Source organism: Giraffa tippelskirchi, chromosome 9, assembly GCF_054371585.1.
Source record: "Giraffa tippelskirchi isolate mGirTip1 chromosome 9, T2T-mGirTip1v1.2.pri, whole genome shotgun sequence".
Lineage (NCBI taxonomy): Eukaryota > Metazoa > Chordata > Mammalia > Artiodactyla > Giraffidae > Giraffa > Giraffa tippelskirchi.
Genome location: NC_137283.1, coordinates 164,090,689 through 164,116,351, shown reverse-complemented (window position 1 = coordinate 164,116,351; position 25,663 = coordinate 164,090,689). Strand labels below are relative to the sequence as shown.

At 51.2% G+C, this 25,663-nt stretch overlaps 1 protein-coding gene across 3 annotated transcripts in view; it reads left to right on the top strand.

Annotated features, from left to right (window-relative positions):
• The window catches only part of RPS6KA2 (ribosomal protein S6 kinase A2), a 330,001-nt gene that overhangs the window by 92,062 nt on the left and 212,276 nt on the right, over nt 1–25,663 (top strand). For 2 of the 3 annotated variants that reach the window (XM_081530724.1, XM_081530723.1), the window contains exon 1: nt 16,944–17,225. The exons of the other annotated variant lie outside the window; for it this stretch is intronic. In XM_081530724.1, the coding sequence (XP_081386850.1) occupies nt 17,175–17,225 (51 nt within the window). In that variant the 5' untranslated portion in view covers nt 16,944–17,174. Of the gene's footprint in view, nt 1–16,943; nt 17,226–25,663 lie in introns of those variants that run through there. 3 annotated transcript variants of the gene reach the window in all.

The window sequence follows — 25,663 nt, the reverse complement described above, 5'->3', positions numbered from 1 at the left end:
GCAAGCTCTTTACCACCGAGTGATCTGGGCTTCCCATTTGCCAAACAGGAGATGTGGGGTCAATTTCTGAGTCAGGAAGATGCCCTGGAGAAGGAAATGGCAACCCACTCCAGCATTCTTCCCTTCGGAATCCCACGAACAGAGGAGCCTAGTGGACTACAGTCCGTGGGGTCGCAAAGAGTTGGACACAATGGAGCAACTAAACAACAATGGCGACCTCCCCCCATTCTCCTTTATACTAATAAGAGGCAGCTGGTGGGGCTGGTGGGGCTCCCTTGGCAGAGCTCTCATGCCCACTTGCAGGTGGGCCAGTGGCAGAGCTACAGGTCAGGAGTGTCGTTCACGCCCCGACACCCTCCTCCCGAAGTGGAGTCCTGCCAGCTTACCTGAGCGTGGGTGGGGTGCATGGCATTGAGGGGGCAGGTTGGGGTCTGCTCACAGCCACCCCCCTCACGAGAGTCCCTCCTGCCAGATTCTCACTGTCCCCATGCGGAGGCCTCTCCGGGGCTCCTCAGGAACCACCGTGTTGATGTGGTTTTGTGTTCATGTCATCGGGTCCCTTGGCAGGACCCAAAGCCAGAGAAGCACATGGCAGGACTCAAGGCCAGGCGGGGGGCAGCCGCTACACACCTGCCCAGGGCAGCGTGAGGCCTGGGCCCTCTGACCTCAGAGAGCAGTCTAGAACGTGGGGCTCAACACATGGTGCTGAAGTCAAATTGTGCCTTTTGCCAAAAATTTGCCCAGGTACAGCTAATAGTGTCCTGGGTCTGATGTCACGAAGAACTGCAGACTGGGTGACTTAGCAGAGATTGATTCTCCCATAGGCCTGAATTGATGCTTTCGAATTGTGGTGTTGGACAAGACTCTTGAGAGTCCCTTGGACTGCAAGGACATTAAACTAGTCAATCCTAAAGGAAATCAACCCTGAGTATTCATTGGAGGGATTGACGCTCAAGCTGAAACTCCAATACTTTGGCCACCTAATGTGAAAAGCCGACTCAGTGGAAAAGACGCTGATGCTGGGAAAGATTGAGGGCAGGAGGAGAAAGGGACGACAGAGGATGAGATAGTTAGATGGCATCGCCAACTCAATGGACATGTTCAGTTCAGTTCAGTTGCTCAGTCATGTCCAACTCTTTGCGACCCCATGCATTGCAAACTGCCAGGCTTCCCTGATCATCCCCAACTCCTGGAGCTTGCTCAAACTCATGGCCATCAAGTTTGAGTGAGTTCCAGGATATAGTGAAGCACAGGGAAGCCTGGCAGCTTGCAATCCTAAGCTGTCGGTCAGTCGCTAAGAGTCGGACACAACTGAGCGACTGAACAACAGCAAACAACGCAAGCCTGAGGCCACAAGTGTGAGTATCACGAGCTGGTTCTTCTAAGAGCCCTGGAGAAGAGTCTGTTCTGTGCTTTTCTCTTAGCTTCTGCAGCTGTGGGGAGTCCTTGGCGCCCCTGGCTTGTAGTCACATCAGCCCAGTTTCTGTCTTGACCTTCTTTTCTCTGTGCATCTCTGTCTTCTCGTCTTACAAGGACACCTGTCCTTCCGGATGAAAGCCCTCTAATGACCTCATCCTAACCTTTTACAACCGCAGAGACCCTCTTTCCGAGTCAGGTCACACTCAGAGGTTCTGGAGGCCAGGATGGTAGCATACATTTTGGGGATGCAATGGGACCCACAGTTTCTTTCTCATCCTCCAGCCTCCATCTCATGGCTGTGTCTTCTCGAGACCTGGTCCTGGAGTGCAGGGCTCAGCTCTGAGTCAAAGGCTTTTCTTTGATTTATCACTAGAACCAAACACAGTCCAAAGTGTTGTTTCCACGTGAGTGTGCATCTGTGTTTCAAGCCAGTGGCACACAAACAGAACTTGAGTACAGCCCCCCACCCGCCCCTGCAGGAGGCTGAGGATAACCTGTATAGCCATGCAGGGCTGGAATGACTGGATGGGTCAGGAAGAAAGGATACCAGGGCATGGACACGGTTGGGCAGCTGTCTGGAGGACAGCCCAGTAGGGCTCCTGAGATGCCGGGAGGGAGAGGCAGGGTCAGACCAGCTCAGGTGGGGCTGAGGCATGAGGGAGTGATGAGGCTCAGGACTGGATGATGGCCACAGGGATGGGGTTAATGTGACAGCAGAGTGACTTTGTAGAAACACCAGCAGGAAGTGGGGACTGCTTGGCTGTGACGGATGCGCTAACGAACTGGCCAAGTGCCTCTGTCTAGAACATCGCACCATGACACTCACCACCGGCACGAGTCACATGGCCAAAACTGACCCCTTGAATGTCACCGGAAAGTCTCATTTATTTTTTGCCTCTAGTTTCACTCTGATTCTTTCGTGAAAGTCGGGGTCATGGTTTTCACTCGCTAGTGTAGTGAATCTGAACAAATGACTCATTGGGTCGGAAATAATCTCAAATCCAGGACTTGTCATCCATTCCTGTGTTCTCAGTCACTCCTAGATATTCCTATTCTTTGTTTCCCCTATATATCATGCATGAATGTTTTTATATTTCTGCCCAGGGCTGTGACCCAGATTTCTCAACATTGGTTATTTAAAAGAACAGAGCAAAAGGCAGTCGCTGTTTTCTGTATTTTTCTTGCACAATCCATCTGCACAGATTGCACCAATTTTTCATAAAAACCTTCTCTTTCATTACTTTCAGTCTCCCTCAGATGTATTTTTCCCCTCATTTTATTCAGTCAAGTATGATTTTTTAAAACCTCTCACACTTACTTTCTCGTATTGTGTTCTTTTGATTTACAGGAACCCAACTGACCACAAAGTCACTCTGTGGATACAGGGTTCCTACAGTTTGAAAAGAAAGAGCACTTATCCTTAGACCAGGGTGTTGAGTAGAAGGCAGTGGTAGGGACGTGGAGGTGGTGAGGCGGAGTGTCTGCAGCGAGATGTGATGGCCGAGAGCTCAGGGAAAGGACGGAAACTCATCAGAAACGAAATCTGGGAATGAGCCCTGGAGACTGTGGCCAATGATGCAGCTTCAGAGAAAGACAGATCATGTCTAGTGATTTTATGACTCGTTTTCTTGATCTGTTCCTGTGGTTTTTGGCTTAATTTCTAAACAAGCTGTCACAACTCCAGACCTCATTCGCGGAGGGCCCTCCCCCATCCAAGCACCACCTGGACTCCCCGCTGAGGGCAGAGGAGTGAATAATTAAATGCAAACAGCTGTTATAGAGATAGCTCCAGGTGAAGGTCTCTGATGGTCTGCTCCCAAACCTGCAGGTTGCCTGTTCTAATTACCCCACCCCAGTGAGATTGCTCCTTTACCAATAAAAAGGAGCTCGGGATAAATGTTATGTGTTAGTAGCCAATCAGGTGATGTTTGTCCATCCACGGGCTCAGGACAGCGTACAGGGTGAGCAGTTGGGAAGGCAGAGCCCTCTGGCTGCAGCAGTATTCTAGACACGCAGGACACAGCACAGCCAGGGACCTTGGTGGGCCCACACGGAGATGGAGGCGGGGCAGCGGGGCCTCCCCAGGGTGCGTGGAGCTCACGCCAGTCCTGTAGGCCGTGCTTTCTCTGCAGGCTCTGGTGGCCCCTCCAGGGTCTCTTGCTACCACCAGATCGTGGTAGCCCAGCTCCTGCAATGACCCATGAAAGTTTACCAAATAAATAACTAGTTTTCTAGTAGGGAAAGCCACTAGACCTTTCAGGTATGACCTAAATCAAATCCCTTATGATTATACAGTGGAAGTGACAAATAGACTCAAGGGATTAGATCTGATAGAGTGCCTGAAGAACTATGGACAGAGGTTTGTGACATTGTACAGGAGGCAGGGATCAAGACCATCCCCAAGAAAAAGAAATGCAAAAAGGCAAAATAGTTGTCTGAGGAGGCCTTGCAAATAGCTGAGAAAAGAAGAGAAGCTAAAGGCAAAGGAGAAAAAGAAAGATGTACTCATCTGAATGCAGAGTTCCAAAGAATAGCAAGGAGAGGTAAGAATGCCTTCTTCAGTGATCAATGCAAAGAAATAGAGGAAAACAATAGAATGGGAAAGACTAGAGATCTCTTCAAGAAAATTAGAGATGCCAAGGAAACATTTCATGCAAAGATGGGCTCAATAAAGGACGGAAATGGTGTGGACCTAACAGAAGCAGAAGATATTAAGAAGAAGTGGCAAGAATACACAGAAGAACTATACAAAAAACATCTTCATAACCCAGATAATCATGATGGTGTGATCACTCAACTAGAGCCAGACATCCTGGAATGGGAAGTCAAGTGGGCCTTAAGAATCATCACTACGAACAAAGCTAGTGGAGGTGATGGAATTCCAGTTGAGCTATTTCAAATCCTAAAAGATGATGCTGTGAAAGTACTACGTTCAATATGCCAGCAAATCTGGAAAACACAGCAGTGGCCACAGGACTGGAAAAGGTCAGTTTTCATTCCAATCCCAAAGAAAGGCAATGCCAAAGAATGCTCAAACTACTGCACAATTGTACTCATCTCACATGCTAGTAAAGTAATGCTCAAAATTCACCAAGCCAGGCTTCAGCAATACGTGAACCGTGAACTTCCAGACGTTCAAGCTGGATTTAGAAAAGGCAGAGGAACCAGAGATCAAATTGCCAACATCCATTGCATCATCAAGAAAGCAAGAGAGTTCCAGAAAAACATCTATTTCTGCTTTATTGACTATGCCAAAGCCTTTGACTGTGTGGATCACAACAAACGGTGGAAATTTCTTCAAGTGATGGGAATACTAGACCACTTGACCTGCCTCCTGAGAAACCTGTATGCAGGTCAAGAAGCAACTGTTAGAACTGGACATGGAACAACAGACTGGTTCCAAATAGGGAAAGGAGTATGTCGAGGCTGTATATTGTCACCCTGCTTATTTAACTTATATGCAGAGTACATCATGAGAAACACTGGGCTAGATGAAGCACAAGCTGGAATCAAGATTGCTGGGAGAAATATTGATGACCTCAGACATGCAGATGACATCACCCTTATGACAGAAAGTGAAGAAGAACTACAGAGCCTCTTGATGAAAGTGAAAGAAGAGAGTGAAAAAGCTGGCTTAAAACTCAACATTCAGCAGACTAAGATCATGGCATCCGGTCCCATCACTTCATGACAAATAGATGGGGAAACAATGGAAATGGTGAGAGACTTAATTCTGGGGGGCTCCAAAATCACTGCAGATGGTGACTGCAGCCATGAAATTAAAAAATGCTTGCTCCTTGGAAGAAAAGCTATGACCAGCCTAAGTAAAAGTTGCTCAGTCGTGTCCACCTCTTTGTGACCCCATGGACAATAGAGTCAATGGAATTCTTCAGGCCAGAATGGAATTCTCCAGGCAAGAATACTGGAGTGGGTAGTCTTTCCATTCTCTGGGGGATCTTCCCAACCCAGGGATCAAACCCAGGTCTCCCTCATTGCAGGTGGATTCTTTACCAGCTGAGTCACAGGGGAACCAACCTAGACAGCATGTTAAAAAGCAGAGACATTACTTTACCAACAAAGGTCCATCTAGTCAAAGCTATGGTTTTTCCAGTGGTCATGTGCGGATGTGAGATTTGGACTATAAAGAAAGCTGAGCGCTGAAGAAGTCATGCTTTTGAACTGTGGTATTGGAGAAGAGTCTTGAGACTCCCTTGGACTGCAAGGAGATCAAACCAGTCAATCCTAAAGAAAATCAGTCCTGAATATTCATTGGAAGGATTGATGCTGAAGCTGAAACTCCAATAGTTTGGCCACCTGATGCAAAGAGCTGACTCACTGGAAAAGACCCTGATGCTGGGAAAGATTGAAGGTGGGAAGAGAAGGGGACGACAGAGGATGAGATGGTTTGATGGCATCACCGACTCTATGGAGTTGAGTTTGAGTGGACTCTGGGAGTTGGTGATGGACAGGGAAGACTGGCGTGCTGCGGTCTATGGGGTTGCAAAGAGTCAGACACAACTGAGCAACTGAACTGAACTGAACTGAACTGAACTGAAATATGAATGGTGTATCTGCAAAGCTGCATATAAACCCACATCATGGGCGTTAACTCTGGCCCCAAGCACCTGATAGCCTTCTGTGTTTTCTGACTCAATCATCCACTCACAGCAGCATGAGAAACGTCTTCCATCAGTACAGTCTTTAGACCTAGACAAGAGGAGGCCCATCTGGGTCCTGGGCGCTGGAGGCCCGTCCAGACTGTGTTGGCTGGTCTTGCCCCTGCCTAGGCATGTGCTCCTTTAGAGTCTGCACCCTCCCTTCTAGACTATGCTCCAGGTGTCTGGGACCCAGAATTTCCTGCCCTGGTGACCCCAAGCCTCCTTCTTGAACCTCTGTGGGCCTTTGGGGGAAGGTCCATCCACCCAGTGCAGACCATACCAGCAGTATATGCATCCCCGTGTCCAGTCCATCCATGCTGTCAAATCTGTGTATGCTGAGTTGTTCCTAGGATCCCCCAGTGATTCTTTCCTTATCTGCAGGGTCTGTAGTGACGTCCCTCGTTCATTCTCAGTATTGGTAATCTGCATGTTCCCTTTCTTCTCTTATTTTTTGTGGTGTTGTCAGAGGTTTGTCAATTTTATTGATCCTTTAAAAAACACAGCTGTTTTCTCATTGATTAACTCTGTTGCTTTTCTGTTTTGAATTCCATTTATTTCTTTTCTTTATAGTTATTAATGCACTCATTCCTTTCTTTGTATGTGCACATGTGTGGACATTTGATTAATGCTTTTCTTCCCAATGGACTTCCTGGTGGCTCACAAGGTAAAGAATCTGCCTGCAATGCAGGAGATGTGGGTTCAATTCCTGGGTTGGGAAGATCCCTTGGAGAAGGGAATGAAACCCACTCCAGAATTCTTGTCTGGAGAATCCCATGGGCAGAGGAGCCTGGTGGGCTACAGTCCACGGGGTCACAGAGTCAGACACGACTGAGTGACTGAGTAACAGCAACAAATGGGAGGAATAGAGACAAGAACATGTGTTCAGTCTTCCTGGAAGTCTAAGATGTAATATATGTAGTTCCAGGAAGCAATAAAGAGACTGTGTGTGACCGTGTACACACACACACACACACACACACACAAGTGCACAGTCACTCGAGGCTATGTGCATGTTGTTTTATAAGAATGTGTATGAAGAGAACAGAAAGAAGTACCTGCTGTTGGGGGGACAGCCACAGTGCTGAGGCCGGTGTCTAAGGACCTGTTGCTTTTACTGCTGGTTTAAAGCCCCGGCAAGCTTCAGGGATTACGGCTAAAGTCTTACCTTTAATTCCCCAGATTTGAAACAAGGCTGAACATAAAAAGCAAAATTGGACTGGATCTTTCAGATGTTCAGAGATTCAAGTTAGACATTTTCCTGTTGACACGCCCATGATGGTCCCGACAGAGTACCTTTAAGCAATAAATCAAGAGGTTGGTAAGGAAAGGAGAAATAGACACAGCATGGTCATGGTGATTTTTGACATAAACATGATTAAAGTTAAGTTGCACTGATTTCATTAGCATTCCATGGGTATTTCGAACATTACACTGTCAAATCTGGTTAAATATAGAATATGGCGTATATGAAAATTGAAGACCTCTCAAATGTTTAAAGATATCCTTCCATTTAGAAAATCAGGGTCGTTGTGTGCACGATACAGGACCTTTTTAACCCCTAATTTGCTTTCAGCTGTGATGAGTCAGAGGCAGATGCAGAAACTGAAGCATTTACTTGAAAAATGCTACTTGATGGTAATTCAGTCCCTTCTGGAGAATAGAGGGTATGTTTGTGCATCTGTCGATCCAGGGGGTGGTGGGACCAGAAAGGTTACATACAGCTCACCAAAGGACGGGCAGGATTGGAGTCATCCTTTCTTCTCTTTTGTTCTTTGACGTTTACCAATCCTGTTAACCCACCTGCACATCAGGCTCTTAAGTTTCATTTGAGATTCTTACTTTCCTGAGAACAAGGTGATGTAAAGAACAGCCATGATTAGAACTGGAAACGTGATTGGAGATTCAGGTCAAGTACAAAGCGGTCTTAAGTAGCTTCCCCTTCTCGGGCATGTATTTACCCCTAAGTCCATGCCCATCTTGATTTCCGGCTTCTAGGACCATGGTTCTTATTCCTCCATTTAATGAAAGTAGAGCTTTGTCACACTTGTACCCAGCTTGACAGGCACCCCGCAGGCATCATCCCATTGTGCCCTGATGGTAACCAGGGAGGCCTATGTCTGATGTGTGCCCAGGTTTAAGTCCGAGGTGACAGCCTTCATCCGGATCCCTGACGTCCAGGTGGCAGGTTTGGGGGTGACCCAGTCCAGGTTCCCAGCTTTCACATGCGTAACCCCAGCTCCTCCTTTTCTCAGTGAAGGCTGTAGGCCAAGTGGCTCCAGACTGTCTCTTATTTCTCCAAGTTGTCCATATTATTAGCTTGACTTAAGCTGCAGAACTCAATGTGTTTGAATTTGGTGGCACGGTTGATCCTGTTGTCACTACTTGTTCATGAACATCAGTGGTGGGGACTTTGGCTCAGAAGTCGCCTATTCCAATCTGTAGTGAGAGTTGAAAATGTAAAGATTTCAGTTGTTTTGGAAGGAAGCCCTTGTGGTGAGACCTAGAGTAAGTTAACAACTGTTAATCATTTAAGCAGGGGCTTCCCTGGTGGCTCAGATGGTAAGGAATCTGCCTGCAATGCAGGACACCCAGGTTTAATCCCCAGGTCAGGAAGTTCCCCTAGAGAACGGAATGGCAACCCACTCCAGTATTCATGCCCAGTAGCAGCACAGGTCTGCCTGGGTTCCCAGAGCACACAGGTGATCACTGACGCTTCTTTATAGTGAGAATGTTACAATGTTCGGTCTACAGGACATCACCCAACATCTTCTGTATTCCCGGCTTTGTACCAAAATGACAAGACGGGAAAATAGGAGCTGTGAGCAAGAGAGTCTTTGTTTACATGGAAATTATTTTTTTTTAGCATCCTAACATCTTTTTAACATCCTATTTACGACATGCTAATAAAGGAGATTACTGGGTACAGCTTAGCTTTTTGAGAGATGGAAATTTTCTGTGTAAAATCCAAGTGAGTGAGTGAAGTCGCTCAGTCGTGTCCGACTCTTTGTGACCCTGTGGACTGTAGCCCGCCAGGCTCCTCCGTCCATGGGATTTTTCAGGCAAGAGTACTGGAGTGGGTTTCCATTTCCTTCTCCAGGAGATCTTCCCGACCCAGGAATTGAACCCGGGTCTCCCGCATTGTAGGCAGACGCTTTACCATCTGAGCCACCAGGGAAGTCCAAAATCCAAGTAACTATTCTTAAAAGTGATCCATCTCTGTTATTTGATATCAAGTTTAATCCCATTATGTTTCCAACAGAATTAGTCATGACAAAAAAAAAAAATACTGAGTTATATTAGCTTTTGTCCAGATCCAATAAAGAAGACAAACATTTGTACTGAACTAAATATGAATTTAACTGTAAATACATAGATGTAATTACCCTAGGGAATATTGTCCTTTTTTTCTCTGTGGTTGTGCAATATTAGCAAGAAAAATTCTGTTTTTAAAGATAATGAACTATAGTAAGAATTAGATAATTCTTTAGCCCACTTATCTTTCTAGTTGCCCTTTTTCTGTTAACATCTTTATTTTATATTTTTCCATCATTTTAAATGTGCCCAGACATTCACTAACCTTTAATGTAAGTCATGATCATTTGAATTCTCCTGTTACCTCTTCATCACACTCTACCCATAACCCAGCTTTGTCCCTTACCACTCCACTGACATTATTTCTAGAAGCTACTGTTTACCTTTCTCTCAGTAAATCATCAACATTTCTTCATCAAGAATAATGCTGCATTTCGGAAACTGGTTGTTCTCTTTCTCCTGAGCTGTAGCTCTCTGAGTGAGACAGAGTCTCTGAGTGAGACAGAACTGGGTTCCAGTCCTGCTGTCTGGTTTCAGAGCAGTCACCTCTCCCTCTGTATAAAGATGACACAGCCTGCTTGTTGGAAACATTTTATAAGATGATAGATGTCAAGACCTAGTTTTCTTACTCTTTTCCTACTAATTCTCTTTCCTGAGCATCCTTTATCCCCAACGTTTCTGGATAATTTCCTTATTCCTGAACACTAGTTACAGATATCTTAGGCTCTGTTCTACTTAGAGCAATACTCAATCCCTAAATTAAACTTAGCCATTTGAATGGCCATCATCGTTCCATCAGTAATTCTACAGATTGTCAGTTAATCTTTCAGCTTTTTTGAAGAACTTCATACACAGGGTTTCACTCCTACAATTCAAGGCTCTCTCCCGTGATGGTCCAGACAAGCCCATTGTTGGGTCTGATGTGATTTTCCCAGTTTTCCCAGGGCTTCCCTGGTGGCTCAGAATCTGCCTGCAATGCAGGAGACCCGGGTTCAATCCCTGAAGATCCCCTGGAGGAGGGAACGGCTACACTCCAGTATTCTTGCCTGGAGAATCCCATGGACAGAGGAGCCTGGTGGGCTACAGTCCTTTGGGTCGCAAAGAGTCGGACACCACTGAGCACCTTTCGCTGTTTCTTTCCCCTGGTCCGACCCCTGCTCGCCGTGGGACACACTTTTCTGCACCCTCTGTGTTCTCAGGTATGTATCCTGTTCATTTCCACCTGCAGGTGTCACAGGATTTTCCTTTCCCTTCCATCCACCTGAGTAGTTGTCCCCCTGCCACTGTATCATATCCTTAGTCATTCGGGGAGGGTCTCCAGGCTGCACAGCATGAGGTGGGTGAGCCATAGGTTGTACTAATACTTAACTTTCTTTACTGCTAGAATGTTCTCCAGAGACGGTACAGCAGTATACCAGAAGAGCTGCATGAAGTTCTTTATTTCTCCTCATGTTCACAAACTTTTTTTTTTTTAATTTGGCTTAAAACAAAAGAAATTTATTGTCTCACAGTTCTGGAGCTTAGGTCCAAAGTCAAGGTGTTGGTAGGTCCAGGCTTCCTGAGACACCTGTAGGGGGATCTTCCTGGCATCCTCCAGCTTCTGTCCCCATGTTCCTTGGCCCCCGTGTTCCAGGCATCCCTGGGGTCTCTGCCCCTGTGGTCGCATGGGCGTCCTCCCCCTGTGTCTCTCTGCTTGTAAGAAGGACTCCAGTCCAGGGATTCCCTGGTGGTCCAGTGGTTAAGAATTGGCCTTGCAATGCAGGGGACACGGGTTCCATTCCTGGTTGGGGAACTAGGATCCCACATGCCGGGGAGGAACTAAGGCCGTGCACTGTGGCCACTGAGACCGTGGGCACAGTCAGAGCGCCCATGTGCCCCGGTGAGAGATCCGACATGATGCAGTGAGGGTCCCAGGTGCTGCAACTAAGGCCCGATGAAGCCAAGTGAGTAAGTAAACATTTAAAAAGAGACCCCAGTCCTATTGGATCAGGACCCTCCCTGAGGACCTCACCCTCACTTGATCAGGTCCGGTTCGCAGGCCCTGGTGACCTGGGGGTTATGTGCTCACCAACTCTTGGTGCTGATACACTGTAAAATTTTTTATGACGGTTGTAAAGTGACATCTCCTTATCTTATTTTTTTCCTGACTTTTTTCCCCTTTCCTCATTTTTTCTCATGACAAGAAATGTCACACTTCCTGTATAGTGAGTTGAGGATGGTCTGCAATTCATGAGAATGTCATGCTTTCTAGTCATGTAGATTTCTCTTGCTCCAAACTGTTTTCATAATTTTTCTATTTCCTGATTGATTTCTGTCTTTTACATTAAGTAAAATAACATTAAGTAGGATAAGTACATTATGTGATTACTGATACGGAAAAAGCAATTGATAAAATTTTGACATATAAGTTTGGTAAAGACTTGGTTTATTGTAGGCATAGAAAAATGCTATTGATTTTTAAGCAGATTTTATATCCCTCAATCTTTTTGGGCTTTCATTAGTTTTAAGTCCCTCTATTCTATTGGGATTTCTGTGGTCAGGATCGTGTCATCTGCCCATAAGGCTGTTCTTTCAACTTCCTCCTTCCAAACCATCTGCCACTCATTTCTTTTCTACCTCCCCTCTCCAGCTCCCTCCTCCCACCCTCCTCCCTCTCCTTTTGTCTCACTGTGTTGTAAGGACCTTTGTTAAACAGTCGTGATGTTAATGAGAATGCTTGCTTCTGATTTTAAGTTTTTTCCAGTAAGTGTGAAATCTGCTCAATGTTTTGGAAATGTGACCACATTGAAGATGTTTTCTTCCACTCCGAGTTTTCTGAAAGACCTTAGGCGGAGGGTGTTGCAGGAAGGGGGACCCCTTCCAGGGCCCGAAACTGGGCTCTTGTCTAGCACTCAGAAATCAACTGTCCAAGGAGAAACACGTGCTGACAAAGCAAGAGATTTTATTGGGAAAGGGCGCCCGGGTGGAGAGCAGGAGGGTAAGGGAACCCAGGAAAACAGCTCTGTCACGTGGCTCGCAGTCTTGGGTTTTATGGTGATGGGATTAGTTTCCAGGTTGTCTTTAGCCAATCACTCTGACACCACCTTCCTGGTGGTGCATGCCTTGTTCAGCCAAGATGGATGTCGGAGAGGAGGATTCTGGGAGGTGGTCGGAGACATGTGGTGTCTCCTTTTGACCTTTCCCGAACTCTTCCGGTTGGTGGAGGCTTATTAGTTCCGTGCCCCTTACCAGGACCTCCTGTCGTAAAACAGCAGGGGAAGGATGGCCAGGGAAGGTCACGGATGACCGCTCGCTCTTGGCTTGCGTGGCTGGATGGATACCACTGTTGGGGCAGGGAACTCGGCAAGAGGTACTGACTCCGCACTAAGTGACACTGACATGCTTTCCAGATACTCAGCACAGGACCCTGCACAGACGCTGCACAGAGGCACCCGAAGCAGAGGGGGATCTAGTTCAGTCTAGACTGGAGCTTCAGTGAAAGCTGATAGGTAGGGACCGCTGGGAAGCCAGTGTGAACGTCAGTATTTTAGATGTTCCAGGGGGAATGGAATAGAACAGCAGAAACAGAAGCTGTAATCAGACACAGAGGGAAATGACCATCTGGGAAAAGATCAGAATCCCCAGTTTTCAGGGGTGATGGTGTTGCAGGGGAAACTGAAGCGACTCCCATTCAGGCAGAAAGGTTTGTTCCTAAGGACTCAACAGTGCATCAAAAGTGTAGCGGTTGTACCTAAGTGTCTAGATAAGTGAATCATTACAGTCTCCTCAGAGTTTTAGTAACAAACACAAACTATTAAGAAGTGAATGTATTTTACGTACTTGAATTATGACTCCATACATCCACCACCTCTAACTAGAGTAGAAGTCAGTGAGCCACTGACTGCAATGAGCTATTTTGCCTTTGAAGTTTTCCAGAATGGATGGTGTCTCTGTCAAGTAACACATGTTCTTGAGAAACCTTTAATCGTGCAAAATCATCTGCTGAAAATAGCAACGATTTGGGGAAATGGAATGTTGGGATAGCATACTCAAAATCTTGGAATCTTTGTAACCAGAGCACTAGGTGCTAAGTCACTGAGTCATGTCCAACTCTTGGCAACCCCGTGGACTATAGCCCGCCAGGCTCCTCTGTCCATGGGATTCTCCAGACAAGAATACTGGAGTGGGTTGCCTTGCCCTCCTCCAGGGGATCTTCCGGAGCCAGGGATTGAACCTGCATCTCTGATGTCTCCTGCATGGGCAGGTGGGTTCTTTACCCCTGGCGCCACCTGGGAAGCCTAGAGCACTACCCCTCTGCCCACACTCAGTCCTAGTGAAGGTTCCCTTGTGTGGAGGAATGCATGTTAAATTCCTAATACAGGAAATACACTGCGGTGTGTACGGAGCTTCACTGTAAGGAAGAGAAAGGCGACGGCAACCTGCTGGAAGAGCAGAGGGGTGGAGTGGGGAGGCCGGCCCCGCAGGCGAGGACACAGGTGGGCGGGTTCGGGGTGGGTGTGCCGACCGGCTCTGCTCGTTTCCTCTGACGAAGATCCAGGAGGCTCCTGTGACGTGGAGTCTTTCACGACTGAACATGTGACCAAACAGGACCAAGAGGGACTGCGTGGGGTCAGAGGGCATCGCTTACAGAAGACCGCGCCTCTGCGTCCTGCCCTGCTCGCCCACGTCCGTCTTCTGTGTTCAGCGCAGGGACTTCGAACCGCCCTGTGCTGGAGACGTTTGCCCAGGCCCACTGCAGCTTTTACGTTACGTTCCCACATCGTCAGTCCCAGCTCCATCGGTGAACCTGCATTTTATAAAACATGCACCCCCAGCAAACCCGCTGTGTTTCATAGGCTGCTTGCAAATGTCTAGACGTCGTTTGCTTGTGTAGAGGCCAGATGGTGGGAGGTGCTGACCGCAGGTCTTCTGGAAGGAGACGCTGACTCTGAACCACCCTGGCTGCGGACCGTGCGTGAGCAACACCTGCTCTGACCCTTCTAGCTAAATATCTTCCTGTAAGTGTGAGGGGCGTTTGTGTCTGTTATTCATGATCCGGTTGAGTTTATCCTAATTATTTGGGAGATGCGTGTGGTTATTTCCAGACACAGCACTCATCTCTTATGTAAAATCAAGTTCCTGTTCCTCGATCGTGACAAACACGAGCCAAAATTCTTCCAAAAACCGAAAATAATATCCAGAATTAAACTTCTTCTGAAGACAGCAGTTAGAAGAATGGAAAGTAGATCCCTAAAACAAATGTTCCCTGAGGAAGAGATGCCAAACTCTTCCATTTTTTAATCAGTTACATTTGCTAGTCTCATAATTTATTTCATCCTCCTTTTGTTTTTTCTTGAGTGGAAAAAATTAACACCTTAAAGCAGAAAGGTACACTGTAGGTTAATTGAATTGCAGAAAAGAAGTCGGAAGCTGCCAGCTTGTCTGAATTGAAACCACAGGAAATAAGTTTTGCGTCCTTCTACGCAAAACCCTGGTTCTTGGATTTCGCCTGCTGTGTGTCATTTTTTCTTCTTCTCTGTGTTTCTTCTGTGAAGAAATTTTGAGCAACTAAGGGGGCTAGTTGAGAAGAAAAGATATGTTGTTCACGCCGCGGGGTGTGAGACTGATGGCCCCTCCGGGGGGCAACCTTCCCCCTGTGGCACAGAGTTGACCTGTTTTAGCTCTGATTGTAGACTCATTACCCTCCGAGGCTGTGTCACTGATTAGCGTGTCGTCTGCGGTCTAGTCGCCAAGCTCCGTCCGCAGCTCAGTAAAATCATGTTCTTTACTTCCTCAGGAAGTTAATGCTTATAGTCTTTGAAGTTAAAAGTGTTGGTCTCAGTTCATGTGAATTGAACCCTGTGTACAAGATAAGGGTATCAGTCCAAACAAAGCTGTAACCCCTACCTCGTGGCCTACAGCATAGCACAGAAAGATAATTAACCTTCAAAATGTGTCTGGTTATTCCTGCAATGACATAATTGGGAAAGGGGGTTTTATTCACTATACAGAGCCGCGGCATCTGCCTGTGGACAGGCGTCCCGAGGGTGGTGAACCGAGACTGATAACACAGGTGATGACAGGGCTTTATCCGTTTTGCTCGGTGAGATGCGTTGGGGTTACAAAGCGACTGTGGACGTTTAGCAGATTCACAGAGACGCATGCATCGGGGACACAGAGCAAGGGGCCTGTGGCTGCAGAAAACTCCGCAAGTCGTTGAGGGGAAGCTGATGAGGGAGGGGACAGGAGGGGTCCCTCTGAGCAGAGGTTGGGGGAGACGGTCGTGTTGAGGAGGACGAGCCTTGAGGTCAGACGGTCCAGGTCTTATGAAGCGGGTGGGGTGACAGAGTCCAAGGGAAACAGCTCCCAGGAGGCATTCTCAGTGCACAGTTTAGGCGCTGCAGTTTCACGTGGTCCTAATGAGAAGGAAAAGAGAGAATTATTTCTGAAACTCCCATCTGGGGACTTCCCCGATGGCCCAGTGGTTAAGACTCTGTGCTCCCAATGCAGGGGGCGCAGGTTTGATCCTTGGGGGGGGGAGGGGAACTAGATCCAACACGGCACACAGCTCGACCTAAAGAATAACTCCAGTCTGCTCCCACGGGTGGCTCTCCCGGGGAAGTTTGGGAAAGCGCAGGTGGGGAAGGCTGCAAGCAGACACATGGGGGTGACACAAATCCCTTACCTCGGCATCAGGAGGGATTATTGTATGAATTCCTCTGTTTTTTCTTTTAAATTTCTTTATTTTTGTGATTGAAGGATAATTGCTTTACGAAATTGTGTCGGTTTCTGCCAAACCTCAGCATGAATCAGCCATAGGGACACATATGTCCCCCCCTCTTGACTTGCTGTTATGTTGCTGCTTCCTCCTGAAATCGCTAGCACCGGTTAAGCTGCTCTTGGAAAAGCGCAGCGGCTGTGGCTGAGGTTTCAGACTGGTGGACGTGCGGTGCTAACCAGCAGACAGAGCACCGTGAGGCTGAATGAGCCACCACGTCCCGTCCAAGGGCGGTGGGTGCAATTCTGATGGTGTAGGTTTGTTGTTTTGTTTTAACCATATCGTTACAAAACTGCTGGGCACACTGCTGGGGACAATTGGATGCTTGTGGCCACAGATCTGGAGAGAGGCTCTGCTCTAGGAGACCAAGGAGGACAGCCTGGACGCGAGGAACGGGGAATCCTCCGTGGCTTTGTGGTCCAGCTGTGCGGCCTCTTGGCCAAGTCCTCCCCGTGTTACATTTCTTCGGGGGAGGCGCTACTCAGGGTGCAAGGAGGCCGGTTTCAAAATGACAAGACTAGAGTCTCAAAGAAAAAGATGCCTAAAAACAGCATCAACAGCAACGTTAAGAATCCCTTGCTTAGCGGCCACTTTGCAGCCTCCCGGGTGAGAGGACCGGGACAGTGGACGTGGTGGTGGGGCCAGCGCCCACCACTCCGAGCTGCCCGCCCCTTGGCTCACGCCAGTGGTCACTCAGGACGGACAGGCTGGCAGCAGAGCAGGTGGCCAGCCTTGGCGAGCTGGCCACCCCGTGGAAAGAGCAGGTCCTATATTAAGCGAGTGACCCCGCAGCGCCCGATTAAGTCAGTTACTAAACGCGGTTCTGACTTACCCTCGCCCCGAGGAAGCAGGGCTGTGCCCTCGCCACCCCCCTCCTTGGGGTGATGCCCGCCGAGAACCGGCCTGAATGTTTACAAACGTCTCTTGGAGGTTCGCTCTGTGCCACGTGGAGGGGTAAGAGCCCACATGCCTGAGGAGGAAGGCTGCGTGGCTCCCTGCACAGCTGGCTTCCCTTCCCAAGAGGGGACATGCTCTCCCGCCTGCGGCAAGCCTTCTCCAGAGTCTACGGAGCACTGTTAGTAAGTACCCTGGCTTGCGTTGTGAAGGAGCTCTCGGGAGGGGCCACGGCTTTCTTTTCAAGACGATGCCCGCTTCTGTTTGGGAGCCAAACCGGCCGGTCACTTAGGGTGATGGATTTTCAAAGGCGTGCATGATGTTTGTAAGCCTTTTTGCCATCTCTTCTTATTTTATTTGATGTGAAACTGAGCCTGAATTTTAAAACCGTCACTTTTCGTATTTTATCCCCACCTGGGCCCAGTCTCCTCCTGTCTCTGCTCGCCTCTCAGCTCTGCCTCGCAGGAGCGTCCCTTCCTGCAGAGCGGATGCCCTCTGTCCGTTACTCGATCTTGTTCGTGACTTCGCTCACGCCTGGGTGCTCCTCTGTGCCTGGTCCCTGGCTGCGTGCTTGCAGGGACGCCCCGTGGTGTCACTCCAGAGAGGGGTGATTTCAGTCTGTCGGAGCTTGAGCATCCGGTGAGGGGGGAGCTGTGTTCATTTCTTTTCTGTTTCTCCCGTACTTGTCTCCATTTTCCTTTTTTTATCCTGCTTTATCCTACTTTCTCCTTCTCCTCCCTGCGCTCCCTTCCCTAAGACAGCAGGTCCTGGGGGGGTGACCGTCGGCCAGTCTGGGGCCTGGTCTGGGCACTTGGTCTCCAGGACCCTCACCCCTGCCTCTCCAGCTCCTCCTCTCACATGCCGTTTGCTTTCAGTGCGTCTTGGCTCATTTGTGGTTCTCTGTCCCGTTGCTGGTCCCAGACCAAGGGGATGGCTGTCTCTGGTCAGCACAGCTTCCCGGAGCATCATGGATGGGCAGCTTCCTCCCCGCCCCCTGCGGTTCACGCTCTTCTAGTCTGTGGATAAGTGGACTTCCCTGGTGGCTCAGTGGTAATGAATCCACCTGCCAGAGCAGGAGATGCAGGTTCAATCCCTGGGTCAGAGAGAGCCCCTGGAGAAGGAAGTGACCACCCACTCCAGTACTCTTGCCTGGGAAATCTCATGGACAGAGGAGCCTGGTGGGCTACAGTCCATGGGGTCGCAAAGAGTCAGACACGACTTGGCATGCAAAACATGAAACACACATGACTGTCACATGTCAGAGCTGCATCTATCACGACAGACTACAGGCTTCCCACTGGTGGCGCCTGGATCTTGTTTTTTGTAAAGCCACCAAGAAAACATATAACTGATGCTGTTGATAATCATAGATACTGTACAGTGTTTATGACCAAGTGAACCCCTATTTATTTAATGTTTTCAACTAATGTTCTTTATAAAACACAGCCATGGAGATGGGCAAGCCAAGTGGGAAGGCTTGTGAGCATCCGTCCACAGCAGGAATGTTCGGAGACCACGGAAAGGGCCGCTCGTGTCTTCCCACACCACGTGTAGTGTATCTGCACACATCCGAGATGAGGACTGGCCGTGGAGAGGAGCAGTGTCTGCTCTGTAGGGCGTGTGCTCCCATTTATAGATGAGAAGGTGAAGGTTTGTGCAGAGGAGGCGAGTCTCTCGGTTACCTGGATGCTGGTGAAACCCGGAGTGCAGCCCACGCAGGGCAACCGCATGGCAGAGACCGCCTCTGGCAGCCCAGCCCCGGCAACAAGCCCCCACCTCCCGCAGAGAGGGGAGCCGTGCCCACATGCCCAGAGACGCTGCCTCTAGGAGCGGGGCGCCAGGTGCCTGCACCTCTGACACTGGGCAGGCGTCCGTCTTTAGAGGGTCTGAGGCCATCAGAGCTGTCCACGGCCGTCACCACATAATACAGCATTCAGGCCATCAGCGTCTGCTTTCCCCACACACCTGGGGGACCTAGTGGCCCTCTGAGTCTGCGGGTCTGTTTGCACATCAGCCATGCAGCTGGGATGCGCCGGGTCCCAGGGCAGACGCCAGGGAAGAGCAAGGCTCGGCTCTGGGCGCTTCTTGTACGTGTGTAGGAGCCTCCGAGCAGGGCCGCCAGCAGTGGAGCTGATGACGGGCCTGGGCTGTGAGGTGACCACGGGCGGGAGGGGTCCCTGACCGGGGCCGTCGCATCCGTGGGGCAGGGCTGTCCAGCTTCTCGCCTTTATCCTCCCCCCTACTCCCGCTGTGGCCCTTCCCCGGACTGGGCACCTCCCAGGACTCAGGGAGGGACCTGCTCAGGACTCCAGGCTCCACCAGCGAGACCAGGGCTGCAGAGATGCTGGTGGTACCACCCCAACTTCCCGTCAGGCAGCCTGGAGGCTCAGTACCAACTTGGCGAGTGGCTTCCCTGGTCACCATCTCTCTGCAGCATGAGGCACCCTCCAGAGCAGATGGACACCCACTGTCCCAGCACCTTGCCCGGGGTCTGGGCTCAGCCCGTGGCAGTGAGGGCCTGGAAGATACTGGCTCCCTGAGCTATGGGTGGACGGTTCGTTTAGAGGTACAAAATATTTGCTTTGGGAATTATGGGGGGAGCTTATTTAAATGAACTTATTTACAAAACAGAAACAGACCTACAGGCATGGAAAACAAACTTACACTTATCAAAGGGGAAAGGAGCAGAGGGGGGTAAATTAGGAGGTTGGGATTAACATGGGTGCTGTGTTTAGTCATTCAGGTGTGTCTGACTCTTTGTGACCCCATGGAAGATAGTCCGCCAGGCTCCTCTGTCCCTGGGATTTCCCAGGTAAGAATACTGGGGTGGGTTGCCATTCTCTTCTCCAGGGGATCATACCGACCCAGGGGTCGAACCTGCATCTCTTATGTCTCCTGCATTGGCAGGCAGGTTCTTTACCAGCTGAACTGCTAGGGAAGCCCATCTTATATATAGCAATGTGTATATGTTAGGGGCTTCCCAGGTAGCTCAGTGGTAAACCACCCACCTGCCAATGCAGGAGACACAAGAGATGTGGGTTCAATCCCTGGGTCGGGACAATCCCCTGGAGAAGGGAATGGCAACCCACTCCAGCATTCTTGGGCTTCCCTGGTGGCTCAGCTGGTGAAGAATGTTCCTGCGATTCGGAAGACCTGGGTTCAATCTCTGGGTTGGGAAGATCCTCTGGAGGAGGAAATGGCAACCCACTCCAGTATTCTTTCTTGGGAAACCCTATGGACAGAGGAGCCTGGTGGGCTACAGTCGATAGAGTCACAAAGAGTCACACATGACTGAGCGACTAAGCATATATATAAGATAGATAACCAACAAAGACCTATTGTATAGCACAGGGAACTCCACTTAGTATTTTGTAATAACCTACAAGGGAAAAAAAATCTAACGAAGAACAAATATATATGTATATATAACTGAATCACGGTGCCGTATACCTGAAACTAAGGTAATATTTAAATCAGTTACGCTTCAATTGTTAAAAATGGATGCTGGATGTTGTCTGATGCCTTTCAGCACCCAAGAATATGAGGAAAATGAATGCGCACGGCTCCCAGCAGCTGAAGCGCTGTGTCTGCCATCCACACCTCTCCTGCAGGGTCTGTCCAGGCCCCCCAGCCCCGCCGGGGGCAGTGAGGGGGCAGCAGGAAGGGCCTGCCCCGAGGGGAGCCCTGGGCAATTACCGGTGACACGGGCTGGACGCAGCCTCGCCTCTGTCTCCGCTGCACCCTCTTCTTTACCTGCTCATCCAAGTAGATGGCGGTGGGTTTCCTACGTGTGACGGAGGGGACACGCGTGGGCGTCCCCGGCAGATGCGCTTGGAGGTCTGAGTCGGAGATTTCCCTGCAAACCTCATGATCTCTGTTCTCAACCCCAGGTGCCCGAGTCTGAGCATCTCTTCCTCTGAATTCAGGTGTGAGTTCTGTTTGCAGAAGGGGAACTGTTCCTCCCGCAGCAGGAGGAATGGTGTAAATGCACGTAGAGGCGGGAGGGACTGGGGTGGGGAGACCAGCGGGTTTGTGGCGTGAAGTCTTAGGGCGGCCGCCTTTCTGCCTGGAGTGGGGTCTGGGAGCGGCCCTGATGCTGGCAGGTCTTGCGAGGGGCAGAGAGGAAGATGCTGCCTTCGGGTGGAGCCGGCTTCCCTTGCAGTAGTTCCGGGCGTTAGGACTGAAGGTGAGAGCTGTGTCTGCTCACCTGAAGTGCTTGGCTCCATCCTGATGCCACCGTGGAGGCCGGGTGGGCAGAGCCCCTTTCTTGGGAACTGTGGGTCGTTGGACAGGAACAGCCAGGGTGAGAAGCAGCCTGTTTGGCAGCTGCGTCTTGGAGAAACAGGGATCAGGGGTGCTGGGAGTGTGAGCCATGGGATGATGGGAGATGCTGGGAGATGCTGCCCCATGGGCAGAGGGGCCCTGTCTGCTCAGAAAGAGCTGAGCCCCATGAATGTTGGGGGATTGCATCCCGAGCTGGTGATGGGAAGTGACAGTGCGCGGGGTCATCGCGGATGGAGGGACTGGCGCCCGTGGGTGCCACCTCGGTGTTCCCAGAGCCTCAGCTCCCCAACTAGCGAGCTCTTCTTCAGGGAGACATGCAGAAGAGGGGAGGGGCAGGGTCTGGGCCTGGGGAGTCAGGCACTCTCTGTGCGAGGAGTCAGGGTCTGCGGGGGACAGGGTGCTCTCAGGACCCCCCGGGCTGTCCCAGGAGCTGGGCTGGGCGCTTGGCCTGGGGTCCCTCCTTCCAGGAGTGGTGAGACCGGTGACCTCCTTGCCCTTCGCGCCGCACATCTCTGTCCACCCAGGGGGTTGGGGCATCTTCCTCAGTCTTTGTCCTCCACCTCGAAGGGGTTCCCTATGCATCGTGAGCCCTTAGCTGCTTCCTCAGGGTCAGGCCCAGGTTCTCTCGATGACTGTGACTTCCTGGGACTCATGCGTGCATGAGCATGCAGCTGTGTCCATGCAGGTGTGCAGGGGGGACCCACAGCTCATGCTCCCTGGACCCCTGATCCCTGCGCTGGTCCACACCCTCTCCACGTTTCACTTCCAACCTCTCTCTTGCTGCTGCCGCAACCAATCCCTTCTCACACTAGTGCATGCTGCTGCGTGCTAAGTAGCTTTGGTCGTGTCCAACTCTTGGCAACCCTGTGGACTATAGCCTGCCAGGCTCCTCTGTCCATGGGGATTCTCCAGCAAGAACACTGGAGTGGGTTGCCACGCCCTCCTCCAGGGGATTTTCCAGACCCAGGGATCAAACCCGAGCCCCTTAAGTCTGCCTGCACTGTCAGCAGCTGGGCTCTTTAACACTAGCGCCTCCTGGGAAGGCTCCACCCCGGTGTCTCCCTAACTCACTGACTCCCTGACGTTAGCAGAGCCAGTTAGGCTCTTCGGGCCTTAGATTTTATATCTGGACAGTGAAGTTGAGGTAAAATCCAAGGTTCTTTTTTTTGAATTGATGAATAGTTGATTTAGAATATTGTGTTAGTTACAGGGATATGTAAAAGCAAATTGGGATCTTTGCAGATTATATTCCATTTTAGGTTATTACAACGTATCAGGTATAAATCCTTGTGTTATACAGTAAATGCTTGTTGCTCAGAGATCTAAAGTTCTGATTCCTTGCTTAAAAGACAGGTGTCAGCCACGCGCCAGGCACTGTCCGGAGTGCATTCCGCATAATGACTCGTCTATTCCTCCTAATTCTCAGGAGGGCCGCACAATTACTCTCCCACTTTACAGATAAGGAAACCGAGGTGCGTGTGTCTGTGGGTGTAAACTCATTCCTAAGCTCACCTCGAGTACGGGATCCTGTCAGGCAGCTGACCGGGCATCTCCTCTGCCACCCCAGCTGCACTCTGCCAACCTCTCCTGCGCCTCCCCCTGCCCAGGTCTCATGTCACCACCTGCCCCTCAATTAGCCGACCTGCTTCCCTCAAAACCTGGTGGTGACTGAATCACTTCTGCCCTTTGCTGAGCGGCCACAAGCGGACGTGGTGGGGATCCCCGAGCGCTGACCTGGGACAAGGGGTCATCACCGGCGTCTCCAGGAGGCCCTGCGCTCCGCAGGGGTGAGGCTCGCCAGTGGGAACGCGGTGTCCTGGCAGGACCGTGGGGTGAGAGCACGGCCTGCCCTGGGCTGGCCCCGGGTCCCCCGCTGCCGCGGCTCCGGCAGACTCAGGGTCCTTCTTACCCCCAGACGCCCTGACGCACAGCCTGGGGGAGCAGGGGCGACACCCGAGGTTCTGAAGGGCGGGCAGAGGAGAGGGATTGCTTCTCCAGCCAGAGCACCCCTCCCGCTCAGCCGGGTCCGCGTCCTCTCCTGCTTTCAGTCCTCCCCACACCTCCTTCCATCCCACCCCCCCATCACCCTCGCCCAGCTCATCCCGAGCTGGGAGGTCTGGGCCAGGGATGAGCCCCTCCCGCCAACGGGACCCTCCGGGTGCAGGCTGGTAGCCTTGGCGGTGAGCGCACACACAGTCCACATTCCGAGATGATCCCAGCGAACACGGTTACGCGGGGCTCCGCTCACACAGACCCGGACAGTCTTTCACACCGGGCGGCGTCCGCGAGCCTCCTGCCGCGTGCTCGGAGATGGTGCTTGCCCTCTTCCAGCAGTCCCAGAGTGAGTTATGTGAGCGTGCTGTGTTCACTTCTTAGCACAGAAAATCCAAGTCTGAGAAGCCACATTTGAGCAAATAAAAGTGATTGGGCTTCATGCAATCCAAACAATCCAGCATACTAGCTCCACAGGAAAACAAACACGGTGATGTCAGACAGACACCAGCAGTTTTATGAAAGTTTTGGGGAAACTCCCTCTAAACTACCTCCATCTTTTCAGTTTAGAGGCAGGAAATCCCCTGGCCTCTGCGAATCTGCCCCTGACTCCCGCAGCTGCAGGGGGCATGCCCAGGTCGGGACAGGGCTACTGGGCTTTCAGGAATGGTCCGTCAAGAGCACCAAGTTACCCTCCGTAATAGTGGCTTATACTGGGCAAACCACTGAGTGTGTGGCTGTGCGGTGGGGTCCACATCTTCACGGCCCTCATCTGAGAGTCGGGCGTGAAGAGGGTGCCTGCCTCTTGGCCTGGGGTCAGGCTCCGCTGAGATAAGCCAGGGGCCCTGGTCACCCTGCTCCGCCTGCAGCAGGTGCCCTGCCGGCAGGGCTGTCGTGATGGAGGCCCTCACAGCCTCAGAGCCGGTGGTGGGCAGGGGGTCAGGGAGGGGAGGGGCGAGCGGCTGCACTGCCGTTTCTCTGCCCTTCAGCAGCCGTGCGCAGGCAGGCCGGTCGTGCAGAGCCGTGGGTTGTTCCAGCAGCACAGGGAAGGGCTGCCCTGAGAGGTGACCTGCCTCTTGGTCCTTTCCCGCTTGACAGAGACTTGGTGGAAACCCAGACGAGAGACGCATAGTCTCCAGCAGTCCAGGCAGACTTCCTGGAAGAAGTGGTGTGTCTCACAGGAGAAATGGGACGGGCTAGCAGGGTGGCAGACAGGAGCACAGGAGGAGGCAGGCTGGGGCGCCAGGGGCCGTGGGTGTGCCTGGGTCTGTACGTGGAGGCCAGGCTGCGGGGGCATGATGCGTGCTGGGGGTGGCTTATCGGTGGTTCTCCGGCATGACCCGAAGGCAGGGAGGAGACAGGGGCTGGGTCTGTCCTCTCTGGTTCTAGCAGGGAGGGAGAGGGGAGGAGCACGGTGGCGGTGACCAGGGCACCATCATCTCCGCGGCCCTCCGGTGTCCCCTGTCTTCCTGCCCGTTCATTAAAGCCTCCGTGGGCATCTTCCCAGGGGCTGAGCAGCAGGCCCTGCGGGGCGGGGGCTGCTGCCCCACGCCGACGTCTCCTCTCCCCCAGGACCCCTCTGGGGGAACCGATGGAGCTGTTTGGAGAGAACGTGTTGGATAAATGTTTGCGATGGGAGGTGAAGCTGAGGATGGCTGGAGGTGTGGCTTCCTGGGGGACGGGCGTGCCTGGTGGGGTCCCTGGGCCTTCCGGGGCAGGCAGCAACCAGACCCCAGCTCTGCCTGGGTGGTTCCCTGGCCTGCGGTCCCACACAGTGGGTGGCACCAGCCCCTAGTAGGCTCACCCGTTCTGTTCCGCGAGGCCCTTGCAGGATGTGTGGGGGCTGTTCATGCAAAACTCAGGCTCCGGCAGCCTTGGCTGTGAACCCTGCCCAGGGGGCTCCAGGCCGCAGTGCAGGAGGAGCTTGTGGGCAACAGGGGGCCCTTCTGTGTCTGGACCGTGAGGGCAGCCCCTTAGAGGCCAGGTCGCAGCCGGTGCTCCCCAGACAGCTCCCAGTTCATCCCGTGCCGGCTCGCTTCCCCACAGTCTGGCAGATGGTGGCTGGTGGGGGTTGGGGGGCCTGCTCCCCCCATATGAGCTCTGAGTCTCTGTCCCTGAAGGTTCGAGGTTCCGGGATGCATTCTCCTTCTGTGGTTCTCAGGGCATTCTGGGCCATTTCTGCTTAGAGACAGTGATTTTCCTGACAGGGACCCATTGCTCACAAAAGGACCTTTATTGATGGATGGAGGGAAGTGTGTTAGTCCCGGATCATGCTCTGATGAATCACCAATTTATCACAAATGCAACTCGACATCCGTGGCCCCAAGAGATTCTCCAGGCAAGAGGA